General features: G+C 42.5%; 1 protein-coding gene across 1 annotated transcript in view; it reads right to left on the minus strand.

Moving 5' to 3' along the window:
• MARF1 (meiosis regulator and mRNA stability factor 1) overlaps positions 1-16,574 on the minus strand; it is a 40,411-nt gene that overhangs the window by 15,849 nt on the left and 7,988 nt on the right. Inside the window, exons 5-18 of the mRNA XM_060122658.1 lie at positions 15,602-15,828; positions 14,414-14,531; positions 13,682-13,854; positions 11,741-12,166; positions 11,413-11,570; positions 11,166-11,324; positions 9,281-9,470; positions 8,386-8,564; positions 6,833-6,913; positions 4,028-4,264; positions 3,783-3,902; positions 2,900-3,078; positions 1,385-1,605; positions 482-624 (exon numbers count right to left, since the gene is read on the minus strand). Of these exons, the coding sequence (XP_059978641.1) occupies positions 482-624; positions 1,385-1,605; positions 2,900-3,078; positions 3,783-3,902; positions 4,028-4,264; positions 6,833-6,913; positions 8,386-8,564; positions 9,281-9,470; positions 11,166-11,324; positions 11,413-11,570; positions 11,741-12,166; positions 13,682-13,854; positions 14,414-14,531; positions 15,602-15,828 (2,611 nt within the window). The remainder of the gene's footprint in view (positions 1-481; positions 625-1,384; positions 1,606-2,899; positions 3,079-3,782; positions 3,903-4,027; positions 4,265-6,832; positions 6,914-8,385; positions 8,565-9,280; positions 9,471-11,165; positions 11,325-11,412; positions 11,571-11,740; positions 12,167-13,681; positions 13,855-14,413; positions 14,532-15,601; positions 15,829-16,574) is intronic.

Consider the following 16,574-nt stretch of genomic DNA (forward strand, 5'->3'; position numbering starts at 1 on the left):
AAAGAATGCTAAATGGAGAAGTTAGATGATTATTTTAAATTTGGGAGAACAAGTGTTTTAAAATATTTGCTATCATTTTTAAAACAAATACCATATGCTAACACATATATATGGAGTCCAAAAAAAACTAATAATGGTCATGAAGAACCTAGGGGCAAGATGGGAAAAAAGACACAGACCTACTAGAGAATGGACTTGAGGATACGGGGAGGGGGAAGGGTAAGCTGGGACAAAGTGAGAGAGTGGCATGGACATATATACACTACCAAATGTAAAACAGATAGCTAGTGGGAAGCAGCCGCATAGCACAGGGAGATCAGCTCAGTGCTTTGTGACCACCTAGAGGGGTGGGATAGGGAGGGAGACAAAAATAAGGAGGAGATATGGGGATATATGTATATGTATAGCTGATTCACTTTGTCATAAAGCAGAAACTAAAAATAAAATTTGCTTTCATTTTTTTCCCTTCTCATCAACTCACCAATGATAAGCCTGCGTGAATTCTCTCACAATGACTTGTTTGCTGGCTTGGGATTTGAGTAGTTTTAGTAAATCCTGAGTAAAGCGCTTCACCTGGGCCCTGTGGGTAAGGGTCAGCAAGCGTTTGGAGCCCATTCCAAGAATCTGCAAACCAAACACTTTGGTTATTTATACTCATGAGACCCTGGCAGATTCTGACTTTCTTTTTGATGGTGCTCTCTCTCTCTCTCTCTCTCTGTTACCACTCTCAGAGAACAAATCCTTTTACGTATGATATCTGCATTTTGAAACACACAGACCAACAAAACGTAGGTGTCAGAATGAACAACTGCTCACGTGCCTGGGACCCTTTTTTCCTTGCACACTCTTTCCTAAATAGTCATGAATACAGAAATAAAAAGTATGTTATCAGCCTGGGCAACTAATTTTGTCTTTAAAAGACAGCTCAAGTTTTGCAGGCCATTTTTACAAGTGGGAAGCTATTATAACACCTTAAGTTAACAGGCAAAGACTCCTTAGGAAGCACTGTCAGGCTCCAGCCCAGTAACTGGTCTTGAACTCCTTCATAAGAAAGGTAAGCCCGCGTTACAGCAGCTCCTGTGTAACAGGGAACAATTCTGGAGAGGACTCTGCTAGGAGGAAGGAGGGCAGTCTATAGAGATGAGAAGGAAAGTACTCCTCGGTGCACTTAGGGAGTTCCTTTGGAAACTCACAGCTTTCTGAAAAACTGAGAAGCCACATCGTGTATAAAACATGTGTATAAAGGAAGTTTTTACAGGATGTTTGCTCTGAGCTGACTTCTTAGGGATTAAGTTACCAGCTACCCTGTTTCTTTGGTGGAGATAGCCAAAGCCACGGAGGAACATTTCCACTGTTAAACAAATAAGCTCTTAGCACTCCTTACCTGCAACACATGAGGCACTGCTTCTAACAATTCGATCAGCTTGGAATATCCATAGTCTGATACCCGGCATTGCTTTGCAAAATGATGGTGGTAAGATGGGATGAAATTACTAATCGGTATGACACAGGATGGCTGGCTCTTCAGTAAATCGATCACTTCTCTACTGAACTGGATCAGCTGGGGGTTACCCACAGGACTTTTAGAACGAAGAAGCCAAGGATCTAAATATGGGGGGAAAAAAAAGGAACAGGCACAAGAGATAAAGCATGACTGCAGCCGATGAAAGAAAAGTAACTAACCTTGCATTCCCATGCTTGAACTCAATAATGACCGAGCACACAAGACCAAACAGTCGCTTTACTTCTCAGCTGCTAAACCCAGGTCCTCTATAACCAACAGGCTAGCCCAACTTCTTTACAGGTTGGCAAATGCTTCCCCACTACTTCTTGAAGTCAAGTTGCCAAAGCAAAGCATGGTTCACCATAGTGTGAACTTAAAAGGGAAGTGCAGATACACAGGTAGTTTCCAGCTTATAAACTGGTTGTATGTCAAAGATCAATTTGTAACTTGGTCACTAACATACTTTCCCATAGAAACAAAGTTATAAATGGTCATCATGCAGGTAGCCCAGAAGGGCCTAATTAACCCAGAGAGGGGCTGCAAATGTTGTCTAGGAAACTATGGAAAGCAGTAATGTAAAACTAGCATGAGATAAAACTAAGAAACAGGTTTTTGCAATTATCTTGAATGTTCATCTAATTAAGAAGTTTTAATTATTTTATTTATACAAGTGTAAATAATCAGATGGAAACCTTTATAAGGGGATAGTGGGCTAATGACACAGGGGAAAGGAGGGAGCAGCATAACAAGACAGGATGGGGAGGGTGTAGGCCTGAGGGGAAAGGTAGGAAGAAGCTTTGGTACAAACAGAGCTCGCTTGTTATCCTTACCTTTCTTCCTACAGGGAAGGGGGAGGTGGGAGGAGAAGAGGATGAGGAGAAAAGGAGGAAGTGTTGGGGGCCAAAGAGAAGTGAGAGTAGATATGAAGGCAACAATTCACAGTGCTGTGCACAGGTAGCAGGATTAGACACCTGCAACTCAGGGGGTGCCAGAGCTCAGAAACTCATCCAAATCTCGGTTCAAATATCCCAGTCCCTTACATTTAGAGTTAAATCTATTTTCACATTGATCAAAGTCATAAATTTCGATCAAAATAAATTTCCAAAGTAAATACTCAGAGATATTTCCTTCAAATAGCTAAAACTATTTTTAAAGGGCAAGCCAAAAAACCTTTACAAAATTAGATAACTAGAGAGACTTGTAACTATGGAATTTGGATTTTAAATTTTTTAATAATTTATGCTGGTACTTTCCAAAAGTCTAGCTCTGCCAAACCTTTAGCACTCTGGAGTTTTTAAAAGATCAAAGGAGACACCCACGGTGTTTTATGACAGGCAAACAGTGCTGCTCTTTAAGAGAAAAGCCAACAGCCTGGACCAATTACCTGAAACCTACCTGTGTTTGGAGGCGGGGGCTTGTTGTGAATCCACTTAACTACTTTGATGCCATTCTGTGCAGTGGCGATGTTCACACCTGGCACGCAGGTGATGAGGTGTTCCAAGGGAACACCCCCTCCTCGGTTTTCCTGCACTACTTCTAGTTCACCAAACTCTGCGGCATAACAATCTGGAAAACTGAAGTTGGGGGAGAAACAGGTTAATTAAAATAATGGAAAAGCAAAGCACTTGCCAAACAGACGCCTGCCTTTATTTTAACACATCCATTAATAAATAATTTCTGTTAAGATGCCCATGATCTGGGTTTCAAAGTTAAATTAAGGTCCTAGAGAGGCAATCACTGTGGCATTTCTCTCTTTGATGCATTCTGATGGTATCAAAAATTCCTGGGCAATTTTCTAGCAGAGGGGGTTAAAAATAAGGCAACAGGGTTGCAAGTTCAACCTCCTCTAACATATCAGTTCGGTGGTTTTAAGGCAACTTGGTTCTGTGTTGGCCCCTCTATTAAGCCTACCACGTGGCCCATGGTGTGGCTGAAAGGACTTCTGAATACTTTTCTCCTACAAACGTTGAAATCTACAACTATTTGAGACCGTGCACTCTCTCGCAGTACTTGTGCAGAGCACTTCTAATAATCTTTTCTCTGTGGAGAAGAATCTGCCCTATTTATGCTGATGTTTCTAAAATTCAGCACAAACACAATTTCTTGTTGAAATATCGAGTGAATGGATCCCATTTCAGATACACTTCGACTACAAGTGGTACCTAAAAACGTCAGGCTGAAGCCTGGTACAGTGCGTGCTTGGGGAGAGGTGCAGGCAGGTGGCGGACTTTCTATAAAGAGGAGGACTAAGGTGTCACAATGGCTTTGACACGGTCACCTTAATAAAGGCACGGTGCCCTCGTGTGTCTGCAGAAGACTATGAACCTGGGGCGCGAACGTCTTCAGCGAGAGAATCACAAAAGGAATCTTGTAAGAGTCTGGATCAAATTCATGTTCACTGCCGAAAAGAGAACAAAACAGATGACATTTCTCAGTGGTCTAAGACGTTCCCAAGGTAATTCTAACAGATGCTCCACGACCTTTTACAAAAGGATTACTTCTCAAGGGAAACGGGCAATCTACCTGAAATCCTTATTGGGACAGTGCTGCCTGCAGACAGGCTCGTGATATTCTAACTCTTCAAATATAATTGGGCTGCAGTTTGTTGAGGAGCCGTCATGTGACTGGGAAGACCCCAAGGGGCTCTGGCGGGCCTGACTGCTGGGTAAGAGACACACCAGTCTGCCATTTCCTTGTTCACGGATTGCGACTGTGTCTGTTAGTTTATACAAATCTGACACATTCAACCTGTGTCCAAACCTAAAAGCAAGGAAAGAGAGAGATGCTGACTTAAAGAGAACGTTTTTCTTTGTACAGAAATTCCTGACCTGTTTAGATAAAGCTCTATAACCAAGAATGGTTCCCCTGTCTCTTTGAAAAGTAAAACTGGGATAATTCTACTATAAATTTATTCACCATCAAACCAGTGATGCTTGGCACTCCCTTCCAGTCATCCCTGGCCCATTGCCCATTACAGTGATTATATATATCATTTGGTACCTAGCCTCCGACCCCACAAGTCTCTGTAAATGCCTCACCTAATTTTCTGAGATGGAAAACTATCAGCCATGACCCATTTCACCTTGGCCTCCCCTTCACTTCCAAATCCCTCTGTAATACTTCTCACCATCTCTGCTCCTCTCCCCAGAAGAGGTATACCCCTTTTCAGCTAACCCTATGCTTCAGCCCCTGACCTACACTAGACTGGACTCCCCAGTCACCACCCTGACTTGTGTCTTTCATACTTGGAGCTTAAAGGCACAGGATCTGAAGACAGATTTGAGTTCAAATTCTGACTCAACCTATGTGACCTTGGTCAAGTTATATAACCAATCTAGGCCTCAGTTTTCCCATCTGTAAAATGGGGTGACAATCCCTACCTCACAGGGCTGACGTGAGAATTAAATGTGGCATGTATGGAGACAGCTTAGCACAGAGTAAGTGCTCATTAAATGTTAGCTGCTCCAATGGTCTCTTCCCAGTGCCCTGCCTACACGCTCAGATCGCCCCATGACCAACACCAGTCTCAAATTCCAGTCCCCACCCCCTACACTGCCCCACTCCACTTATGTCCAGTCTTCTCTGTGCTTTCACTCAGTCTGGAGCTCTCGCGTCTTCCCTATAATGGAAACAGCTGGTCTCTCAGGAGTTGCCTCTGCTGTTTCACCATCCAGTCTGCCATCCCCTTCCCTCCAGGATTGTCTCCACAGGACTCTTCAGAGTTGGCTTTCAAGTCACCAGTGGCCTCCTCCTCCTCCACCCCAAACCTCACACCATGTTCTCAGGCCATCCACACCCTCCTGATAACACTCTGGCCTCTGGGTTCTCACCGGCTTCCTGTCCCTGGTTGCATTCCACCCAGTTCTGCCCTTTCTCTAGTTCTCCCTCTCCTCTAAGTTCATCTGCTCCCAGGTCTTTCAAGATCATCTTTAGGCAAATAACTGCCGTATCTTCAGAGCTGACTTCTTTACTGAGGGACTCCAAATGTGCAGAAGACCACCTGAACTCTCTGCCCAGATATTCCAATAGCCCCCTAAAACTCATATGCCCAAAGCCAAGATCAAAAACTCATTGTAGGGCTTCCCTGGTGGCACAGTGGTTAAGAATCCACCTGCCAATGCAAGGGACATGGGTTCGAGCCCTGGTCCAGGAAGATCCCACATGCCATGGAGCAACTAAGCCCGTGCGCCACAACTACTCAGCCTGCGCTCTAGAGTCCACATGCCACAACTACTGAAGCCCGCGCACCTAGAGCCCATGCTCTGCAACAAGGGCAGTCACCTCAATGAGAAGCCCGTGCACCGCAATGAAGAGTAGCCCCGCTCACTGCAACTAGAGAAAGCCCTCGCACAGCAACGAAGACCCAACACAGCCAAAATTAAATAAATGAATTAAAAAAAAACGCACTGTAACTCCTAAACAAGCTTTCTTTATTTCTTCCCTATTTCCAGTTTAACCATACAAACTTCCTCCCTGTCACCTAGGGCAGAAAACTCAGAATCAAACTGACCTCTACTTTTTACCTTGCCTGCTACATAAAACTAGTTACTAAGTCCAATTTCACTGACATTTGAAACTTCTGTGGTGTCTAGTTCCCTCTGTTCCGACAGCGTCTACTCAGAGCCGGGACTGGTGCACACACTCCCCCGTGTCTCTCTCCCTTCCCCATTCACTCCAGCTCAAACACCACCACTGCCTGAAGTCTTCCCACCACCACACCTCTCCCCTCCCCTCCTTCCTCCGATACTTCAGTGGCTCCCACTATCCACGGGATAATGGCCAAGCTCCTGGTTCCTTCCACCCTCTGTAACCTCAAGGCCTTTTCTCCTTCCTACTCCTCCTTTGTAATGATAGTTTTCTTTGTTCTATACAATATATGGCGAGTGTCTTTTCCCTTCCAGACATAACAGCCCCAAAGACAAGGGCTGTCTTTCCAGCTCTGCACCCTCCACAGAGCCTTTCGTTCCACTAGTACTTGCTGAGCGTCTACTGAGCACTGGGCATTGAAGACATGGTGCTAGGTCAGACACAGTGCCTGCTGTCCTGGAGCTTACAGTCTAGAAGGTGCTTGAAAATGTTCACACAATGAATAACAAAACTCATCAGCCAAGTGGAAAAGATGAAAGTACAGCTTTGGGGACTGAGGTCTAAATTTGCTAAAAATGAAAGACGTTCTTCAAATGTGTGTTAAAACTGGAATTTCAATCTGAACACCACTGTCTTGGTCTTATTTCCTCTGCTAGTTCCTTAAGAGTTGCTACCAGTTTTATGCATGGAAGTCACCCATCAGTACTGGCTGGATCAATGAAAAAAGTAACCCTTACTTACTTTTTTTCATAAATATCTGTAAATTTAAAAAGAGGCAGACAACAGGCAGGAGCATCCTGAAGAATGGACATCGTTTCTGCACTGCAAGAAAAAAGTTTAGTCCATTAGAGAACAGACGACTTCCTCTCCGTTCCAAGTTGTATTTTAAAAACAGAGTTCATAAAATTGATTACCATCATGTGTATGCAAAATAAACATACCCATTTATATCTCAGTTGATCTTCCAGAAAAACTTAAAGAACGGACTTCAGGAACAAGGCAATTAAACAATATTTAGTCACATATACTGGGATTTTTATCAGACTCAAGCATAGGGCTTTGCACACCTGTTTATCAGAAAGACACTGACTACTCAGAGACACTTTATTAATTCAGAGCAAAGGGCACAAGAGCTTGACTGTCTCCTGCCACAGCGCAGTTCTAACAGACAGATGGGCGAGGAATCCCCACAGTTGAAGATACACAACTGAATACACTGGTTAAGAGTGACTGGCTTTAAGCCATAGGATTATGGATGATTTTTTTGTCTCCTGCTTCTTTTATGTTTCTGAAATTTTAAAATTATATTTAATGAGTATTATCTTTATTCTAGGAAATTAAAAAATAACTTAAAATGATGGTGAAGTTTGACTTGTGTATGTTATGAAATGATCATCACAGTAAGTGAACGTCCATCATCTCATATAGACACAAAATAAAAGAATTATTTTCCTTGTGATGAAAACTCTTAGGATTTACTCTCTTAACAACTTTCATACGTAACACACAGCAGTGTTCATTATATTAATCATGTTGTACATCACTCCCCTAGTGCTTAGTTATCTTATAACTGGAAGTTTGTACCTCTTGACTGCCTTCATCCAATTCCTCCTTCCCCCATACCCCACCTCTAGTAACCACAAATCTGATCTCTTTTTCTATGAGTCTGTTGGCTTGTTTTTTGAAGTATAATTGACCTATAAACAGTATGTTAGTTCCTGGTGCACAAATCATTATACTGTCTGTACACCTTAAACTTACAGGGTGCTGTGTGTCAAAAGCATATTATGAATAAAACCATCACTAGATTCCTAAGATTAGTCTAGTCGTAATGCAGACTTACGGGGCTGGGTGTCTATGTGACGTTAAAGATATATCTGCAAGTTGAGAGCTTACAGCTTTGTAGATCTACGTGTTATAGACAAATCCACCTTCTACTAAGATTGGAAGGTAATATTTCAGACTTTCTAGGCTTATAAACTTTTATTGTAGAGGCCTACTATTTTTAGAACCTGTTCTAGATATGTGGCATATTATTTTACTCCTAAGTGCCTGCCAAGTTTAAGCTGTACTTCATCTTTGATTAATGACTTGAACAAGGGTAAACTATTCTAGCTAGCTTATTTCTAACTTCTACCTTATTTCTAACTCTATCAAGGGAGAAAAAGCATTTATTGCATATGTGATCATCACAAGAGGGTTGGGAATGGGATAAAATCTATTTTTATTATTTCTAAAATTGTTTTTGGGCCAAAATGTTATTTCCTGAAATAAACGGCTTGTTTGTTCTTTACCTCAGTAAAGAGAGTGATTTATTAGCAGCTCCCGTGGCAAGTGAGACCAGGATCTTCTTGCTGCCAATCTTGTATCTGTGGAGGCTATTCACCGCACTGATTGCTTCTTGTAAGTTTTCCATCTGAACAACAGCTTTGAGCTGATAATCTGTGTGGGGGCTGAGCTCAACATTCTTCACCTGCAGCAGTAAAAAGGAAAACAGAATGCTGATCTACCCAGAACCCTGTCCTCTTAAAACTGAAGGTGACTCACTAGGCAACTGGTTTGTGGGCTTCAGTGCTGCCGTGAGGGAACCTGTCTGAACTGTGCACTTCCGCTGACCAGAACCTAAGTGAGCTAGGATGGGTGACCTTCAGGGATGTGACGTCAGCCTAGCCTGCCTTGTGCTCTGGCACACAACGCTCTCCAAGGCAGGCTTAGGGGCCAACACATGTAAGGAGTCTTTTGCGTCTTCTCCAGACCCTGCCAAAACCTGGGGCATAGCCATCTTAAGTTTCAGTAAAAGGTGCATTTTTAGCAAATTGCACCTAAAAACTGAATCAGATACCGTAAAACATTAACAAAAACAGCCAATATCATTTTAGAACCCTATTTCCATATTTTAGCAGCCAGAGCTAACTAAAACCCATCAGTGTTTTATTTCCCGAAGAGCCACTGAAATCCCTGCCCATGACCACAAGTGCTTCTATGCCAGGCTTCTTGCTCTCTTGGGCTGTATCCTAAAAACAGAATACACAGCACCACCATGAGCAGGCCAGAGGAAAAAGGAAGGTGTTCAAACTCGTTGAGTGACACTTACACTCTGCCTGTAGTTACATGTGTTGAGTTAAGTGCACTCAACTTGAATGCCAGCAAGGGGTAAAACAAAGGCAAGAACAAGAGTGAAAAGGTTACCTTGCCGTGTCTAGAAAACGCTTCCTGCATGAGCTGCTGCAGCTCCTTCCGGGACAATCTGTAGTCTAGGTTGCTGATCTGGATATCAGCACCATTTGCAAATGGGTCTGGGCAGTCGGCACCAACGCTCGAATTTGCAGCGTTGAAAGCAAGCGGGGATGCTCTGTTTAAGAGGTTTGGAGACATACTCCTGCTTAAAACATACATAGGTTATTTTTAAAAACTGTTATTCTATTTATTCAGCTTATGCCATTTAGATTTTGTTTGAAGCTATATAAAAACAGCTTCCCGCAATACAATTTGATTTTCAATTTTTTTTTTATCTTAAACATGCACTGATTTAGACTCATTGTCAAAAATATGACCTGTTGACTACCTTATTAACAGCAAATAAATTACTCAATATCGGGCTTCCCTGGTGGCACAGTGGTTGAGAGTCCGCCTGCCAATGCAGGGGACACGGGTTCATGCCCCGGTCTGGGAAGATCCCACATGCCACGGAGCGGCTAGGCCCGTGAGCCATGGCCGCTGAGCCTGCGCGTCTGGAGCCTGTGCTCCGCAAAGGGAGAGGCCACAGCAGTGAGAGGCCCCCGTACCACACACAAAAAAATACTCAATATCCTTTTATTGGATTATTTAAAGCTAACGGCAGAAATTACAGGCAGGCCTAATGAATTAGTTTTCCACTTTGTGCATTTATTCTTAGGACACTGAGCATTTCTTCTTAGGAAATTAGCTTGCGATATCCATGTAAATCATTTATCTCCCCCTGGCTCTGAAAAAGCCAGATATTGTGTGTGTGGTGTGTGGTGTGTGGTGTGTGGGGCTGTGTGTGGCTGTGTGTGTGTGTGGCTGTGTGTGTGTGTGTGTGTGTGTGTGTGTGTGTGTGTGTGTGTGTGTGTGTGTGTGTGTGTGTGTGTGTGTGTGTGTGTGTGTGTGTGTGTGTGTGTGTGTGTGTGTGTGTGTGTGTTTTGGCTGTGCCATGTGGCTTACGAGATGTTAGTTCCCCGACCAGGGATCAAACCTGGGTCCTCGGCAATGAAAGCATGGAGTCCTAAGCACTGGACCGCCAGGGAATTCCCAATATATTTTTAAAATATAAAGACATTTTATTTGATTTATTTTTTGGCCGTGCCACACAGCATGTGGGATCTTAGTTACCTGACCAGGGACTGAACCCACGCCCCCTGCAGTGGAAGCGCAAATCTTAACCACCTGACCACCAGGGAAATCCCAAGCCAGATATTCTTGCTCATATATTGCGGCCCTTCTCCACATAAGGAAATCTTTTACGTGAGTTTGTACATGTCATTTGACAGGTCCAAAGTCATGTTCTATAGTGAGTCTTCACCAACTCAGAAGAACAAATACAATGCTAGAAGGAGCTCATGGGATGCATGAGCTCCTTCTGTTTTCCAAGGTTCCAGAATTACTTGGAGTGAGTTTAGAAAGCTTAAATAAGGTCGGTGTTAAGGTTGTTTACAGAGACCCTCGTTCCTCAAACAGCTTCCTGTAATTACCCCACGAATAAGAATAACCAATGCGTGTCCGTTTGGGCCTCTTCCTCAGCATGAGGCCCATGATGAAGCCATGAGGACATGGTAAGAACATAATGTGCCTCCCATCATTGCCCAAGGACTCCAGGACAGGTTTCTCTCTCTGACCTCTGTTTACCAAGACTCCCTCGTGGAGGAGGGAGAAACAGCAAGAATCACTGCCCCCAAATGTTAGCTATCGTTACCAGTGGAAAAGGGGACTGGTGGAGGAGGGGTGGAAGATTTCTCTTTTAAATATGCACTTGTGTATTGCTTGAATTCTGTTAAACAAACTATTTCATAACCCCTTCTACTGCACACAACCACTCCTTGGATCAAGAACCACTCACCGAGAAGACCAAGACTGAGGCGTGAGCAGAGGACCCACTTGCCTGGATGCGATCAACTTGCTAAAAGCAGACGGGTAACTCACTTGGAACAGAGTCTCCTCTTTATCTTTTTTATCTACAGGAGAACTGGTAACACTGCGGGTGCAGAGGTTCTCTTTTCTAGTGGAGGGAAACATTGCAGGGAAGAGGTCACTTATTTTCCTTCACATCATGACAAGCAGCTACAAGGGAGAATAACGGAACCTACTTCGGATTGGTTTTGTAAACAGATTCTGCCACCCCCGACGTTTTAGGTGTGGGCGCTGCAGCACTTGAATTTCTGTGAGGCGGTGCCACCGGCCTCAGGTGGCCTTGCTGGGGCTCACTGCTTCGAGTGCCAGTCTTCGACTCCATGCGGCATAGCTCCTTAAAACAGACAGAGCAAGGGAGTTTAACAGTTAAGCCCCCAGGATATGTCAGACCTTGCACAGAAAACACCTGACTTTGAGTATCCTCGAAGCAAGTGAGCATATAAAACAGAGACCAAGAAAGCAAACCTACCATAAACTTCAGAAAGCAAGAGGTATCACAATTACCTGTAAACTTTTAACATTGGTATTTTTGGTAGCAGATCCAGAATTTGCCTGCGACCCTTTTCCAGGTGCGGCTTTGGCACTGGAAGATGGTTCACTTGTATCTTTGATGAGGCACAATTTTGGATTCTTAAGTTTTTTGGGAGACTTTGCTTTATCAGCAGTTGCGTTTGAACTCTTTGTTTCACAGAGTTCTCCACTTTTTGGAGTAAATGACACGATGATCCTATTACCAAAGACATCTTCATTTTCCATTCGCTTCAGAGCCCGTTCTGCACTATCTCGGTTTATGAAGCGGAGGATTGCGCTGCAGCCTGTGATATTTAGCACTTTCCCGCCACAATTATCGGACAGGCGTCTGAGCCTGTTGCTGATGCTCTTGCCATCTTTATTTGCTGGTAGGTTATAAACATAGAGTAGAGTCTGGCACTGTTGATACAGAGGAAAAGTGTTACAGTGGGTTGACTCGAGGGCACACATTCAATTACAAACAAGAAGAACAATGAGTGATCTCCAAACTTTAGCTAGCGACCTTGAAGGGGAGATAACAGAGATTTCCACGGGAGAGGGTAAACTTACTTAGACTGAAAAACATGGAAAAAGAGAAATGTATCTAAAATTATCACTCTGGTGAATGAGAAAAAAATATGTGGCAAGATTGAATGTACTGAATAATCGGTCTTTTTTTTTTTTTTTGTAAATCATAAGGAATAAGGATCTCTACAGCGGGCAGTCTCTCACCTAAAATACTACAATCGACTTAAAGCCCTTCCGGATTAAAAAAGTGAGTGCCAAACACAAGCAAAATAGAGGAAATGTAGCTATAGCCAAAAGACTTAAAAACATAATGAAGAACAACAAAAGTGAATCAGCAGAGCAGCTCCAAAGCCTGAAGTAGGGCCTGTGTATGTTACTTCTTGGGCCAGACTCTGGTATCCCCAACTGCAGATTATCCTTAGCATGTGTTTAATCTCTGGCCAGGCTCTGATCTTGTTGGGTATCAGGCAATGCAGTGGGGCCAACAATGCAAATGCCTGAATCTGGGGGCGGGGCGGGGGGGCAGTCTCCGTTCTGCTGCCATCACGCTGTGGGACCTCCAGCGGCTTGCTTACTTTTTCTAAGTGCTGACTTCCTCCTCTCTAAAATGAGGAGGTTGGGTGAGATCATTCCTAAAGTGCTTCTGTAATCCTAAAGTTATTAAAATACGTTAAAACTGCATTTCATGAATGGGATTGCCCACCCTTCTGGACCATCCACACTATAGCTCCTCTCTGTTATTACTGTTTAAAAGTTGCACATATAGTCTCCAGACAGCTTAAACACAAGCTCAGTGTTGCAGTAAACATTCTTATCCTAAACAAGGCTATGAGAAATGCTCAGCCTGCTGGAAACATGTGCACTTTCTCCTGTCAAGTGGCTTACCAGGCTACAGGTGTAGCGACCACTACTCCTCATTGTGCCCATGCATGCCAGGGACCACAACCATAGAAAACAGGCTCAGAGGCCTGCTGGAGCTTCAGGATTAAGTGCCACAACTGTACTATCACTGCTTATTTGACTCCAACCACACCAGTATGTGCAAACCATCATCATATTCTTTACCCTTAAAACCTGGAAGCAAAAAGAGTAATAACTCTCATTCCATTACTTCCATCCCCCTGGCACAAAACATTGCTAGCTTTGTAGACACTGGCAAGTGGCTGTCAGTAAGGTAAATCTGAAAGTCAGTTCCCTATGACATTGTGAAAATAATAAAAGCAAAATGCATATATATCAATTCTCTGAATATCTATAAGAGAAGAAAGTTTCTAGGCCTGTTTCAAAATCTGGCCAGCCTACTACAAAGAACAGCCTCACCTGGGCTTGGAGACCCCTTATGAAGGGCTGTCTTGAGCCTCTGTAATCTCAACTAGAATATGGCAGAAAGAACACAAACCCACTTACTGGCATTTTTACTGGTAACCTGGGGGGCAGGTCGGAAATGAATTCTTCAAATCTGATCAGCTCATTAGCATGATGCAGCAGTGCTTCTGAGGCCTGGTTTTTATGGACCAAAATTATGTGGAAACCATGCCTGTGTCTCAGGTCACTAAGTTCCAATGCGAAATTGACATCAGCTGAAAGACAAGGTACAGCCCAACCCCCATCCCCAAACATTAGAAACACCTGACAGAGAGAGGTAACTCTAATGACATCTACTGAGAAGGAAGGAATGGCAGGATTATATTCTAAGTTGCCACCCCCACCCCTTTCTAGAACAGGAACGCATTTCATATCAGAAGGATTAACACGGTAAGACAATTTTACATATACTTATACTGAACCCCAAGACACGTTACTTCCAGTAGTAAAAAGGAGCAAATGTTAATACTCTGAGGAGCCCCAACTTCATCTTAGCATTTTTAAAATTAGCAATAAGGGGCCCCCAGGATTAAAAAAATTACATTTTCTTTAATAAACTTGGCCCTGCAAGAATCCTTAATCAAGTTCCAAGGAGAAAAATACAGAAATCCACGTAGACCCATTTTTTTTCTAAACAGTTTTCAAAGATAAACATAAAATGTCCTATGTATTTCAGCGTCTCTGGGGGCACATTTTACTTTAACATATTTTGGTTTCTATGATAATTCACACACAGTGAGTTTAGCTGAAATCAGCAGATGTTTCTACACTTACTTGACACAAGAACCACAGTGGCAGGAGCAGTGTGAGTATTTGCAAACCTTCGGAGGCTCTGGCGGAGCTTGTCGTCAGCAGCGTTCTTTGCAGTAGCATTGATGTGGGCAACGGTTACCTGCATTAATTTATAATAAGGACAAATGAGAAAGAGCTGAGGTTAGAAAATCACTACACATTCTGCCTGCCTCTTAATAGACAGTTCTTGAGGAAACTTTTATTATTACTGCCACTTAGGAACGGAAAAAAATTACAGTCAAATCTCAATAATTTCAACTTCAGTTCTCCAGACGAATTAACTGGATCATTATCCCTAGTTTCATCTGTAATCTTCTGCTTTTCTGCTTCATCCATCCCCCTTTCAGAAAATAAAGAAAAGAAAGTGAAATGTGAAGTAAACTAGCTCTCTCTAGTATCTTTTGCCAACAGTTTTGTGGGTGGCAGAGGTATGATATATAATTAAGGTACGATTTGGGGCTGTATTTGATGTCATTTCTATTCGTCGTCTATGGCTTCCACCATCAGGTGGTGGAAGAAGAGAGGCATCTGCCCCTAAGGGAGCTAAAATGTGTTTATTCCTGTTAAAACTATCAGGCTCATATTAAAGTCTCCAAAGGAAGGAAAGGTTTGAGAGGTGCCTCAACTACATACAATACAAAATAGGATTTATTAGTTTTTACAAGGAACAGAACTATATAATTTTAGGCAGGAATATGGCATATCAATGGAATTACTTGTCTGAAAGTCAAAAGAACTTGATTCTGGTTCCAGCTGAAGAGAACAGACTTTGGGGTCAGACAATCTGGATTTAAATCTAAGCTCATCCACTTACGGCCATATGATCTTAAAAAAGTTGCTTCACCTCTTGGGCCCTTTCATTTGTAAATTCCAAATAATAAATCCTATGAGCCTTGTTCACAAAGCAGTTATGAAAATCAAAGGAAATGATACATATGTAACCACTATACTAGGAAAGCACTAGTCACATATAAGCAGCCTTGCTGAAAGATCAGACATGATTAAATGATTTCTAGTACCTAATTAAGAAATAATCTTTTGCTATTTTCTTTTATTTACAAACTTAGCACAAATGCATATTATTAAACAAATTTTCAATTAGAATTCTTTAAAAAAATCACACATGCTTATTCTTCTACCAAAATAGATAAAAATTCTTTTTTTTTTTACCTGGCAATTATTCAGTTCTTGAATAACTTCTTTGTTTTCTTTACTGATGTCACACACACAAATGAATTCTGCTTCTCTGTGGCCTTTAAAAAACTTCTCACGAATTCTTTGTACAACTGCAGTAGCTGAGCGGCCAGAGGGGACTGAGCAATTTTCAATATCCCAAAAAACTCCAATGGGGGGTAAGTTTTCTAGCACCTGTCCGGCTAGCGCAACTTCTGGTGACCCTTAAGAAATGTTAACATTTTCAATTACAGTGGTAAAAAAGAGGTAAGATATTCAAATAAAAATAACAGGTAGCTACCTCTCATTCTTAGGGGCAGGAAAATGAAATTATTGACTGATGTTAAATTTAAGGATACCAACCTCAATGGCTGGTCTAATAAGACAAACAACCCCAAGTTGCCATAGTATCTCTAAGTGATTATTCCCATGTTTCAGGAGAGAACAAATCTAAAGATCAAGTCACTTTAAGCCCACAATAAATCCATGACAAAGCATGAGGCGTTCTCACACTGACCAGTTATGCTCCTGTGAACACTAACACATAGGTGAATGGACACAGCAGCTCTGAGACCTGACCTTCATGCTCCACCCGCACTTGTCTACCAACTCAGTGTGGGAGAACAATGAAGAGGAGACAGACCATGAAGTTGTTATCATCCTTGATTTGATTTTATTTTTAAAGCACATTTGTTTGTTTGTTTGTTTCTGGTTGCGTCGCAGGGCTTGCTGGATCTTAGTTCCCTACCCAGGGATCCAACCCGTGCCCACTGCAGTAGAAGCTCAGAGTCCTAACCACTGGACCGCCAGGGAATTCCCTTGTCCTTGATTTTAAATGATTTTTAACACTGCATTCGTATCTGATTCAAGTTTTTAAAAAATGTTTTTTAAAGATAAAATATATCAATTACTTTTTGGGGAAATGATCTTAGGTTTTCAAATACTGTTTTTCATCAGCCATTGCTAAATC

Source organism: Lagenorhynchus albirostris, chromosome 15, assembly GCF_949774975.1.
Source record: "Lagenorhynchus albirostris chromosome 15, mLagAlb1.1, whole genome shotgun sequence".
NCBI classification, from domain to species: domain Eukaryota; kingdom Metazoa; phylum Chordata; class Mammalia; order Artiodactyla; family Delphinidae; genus Lagenorhynchus; species Lagenorhynchus albirostris.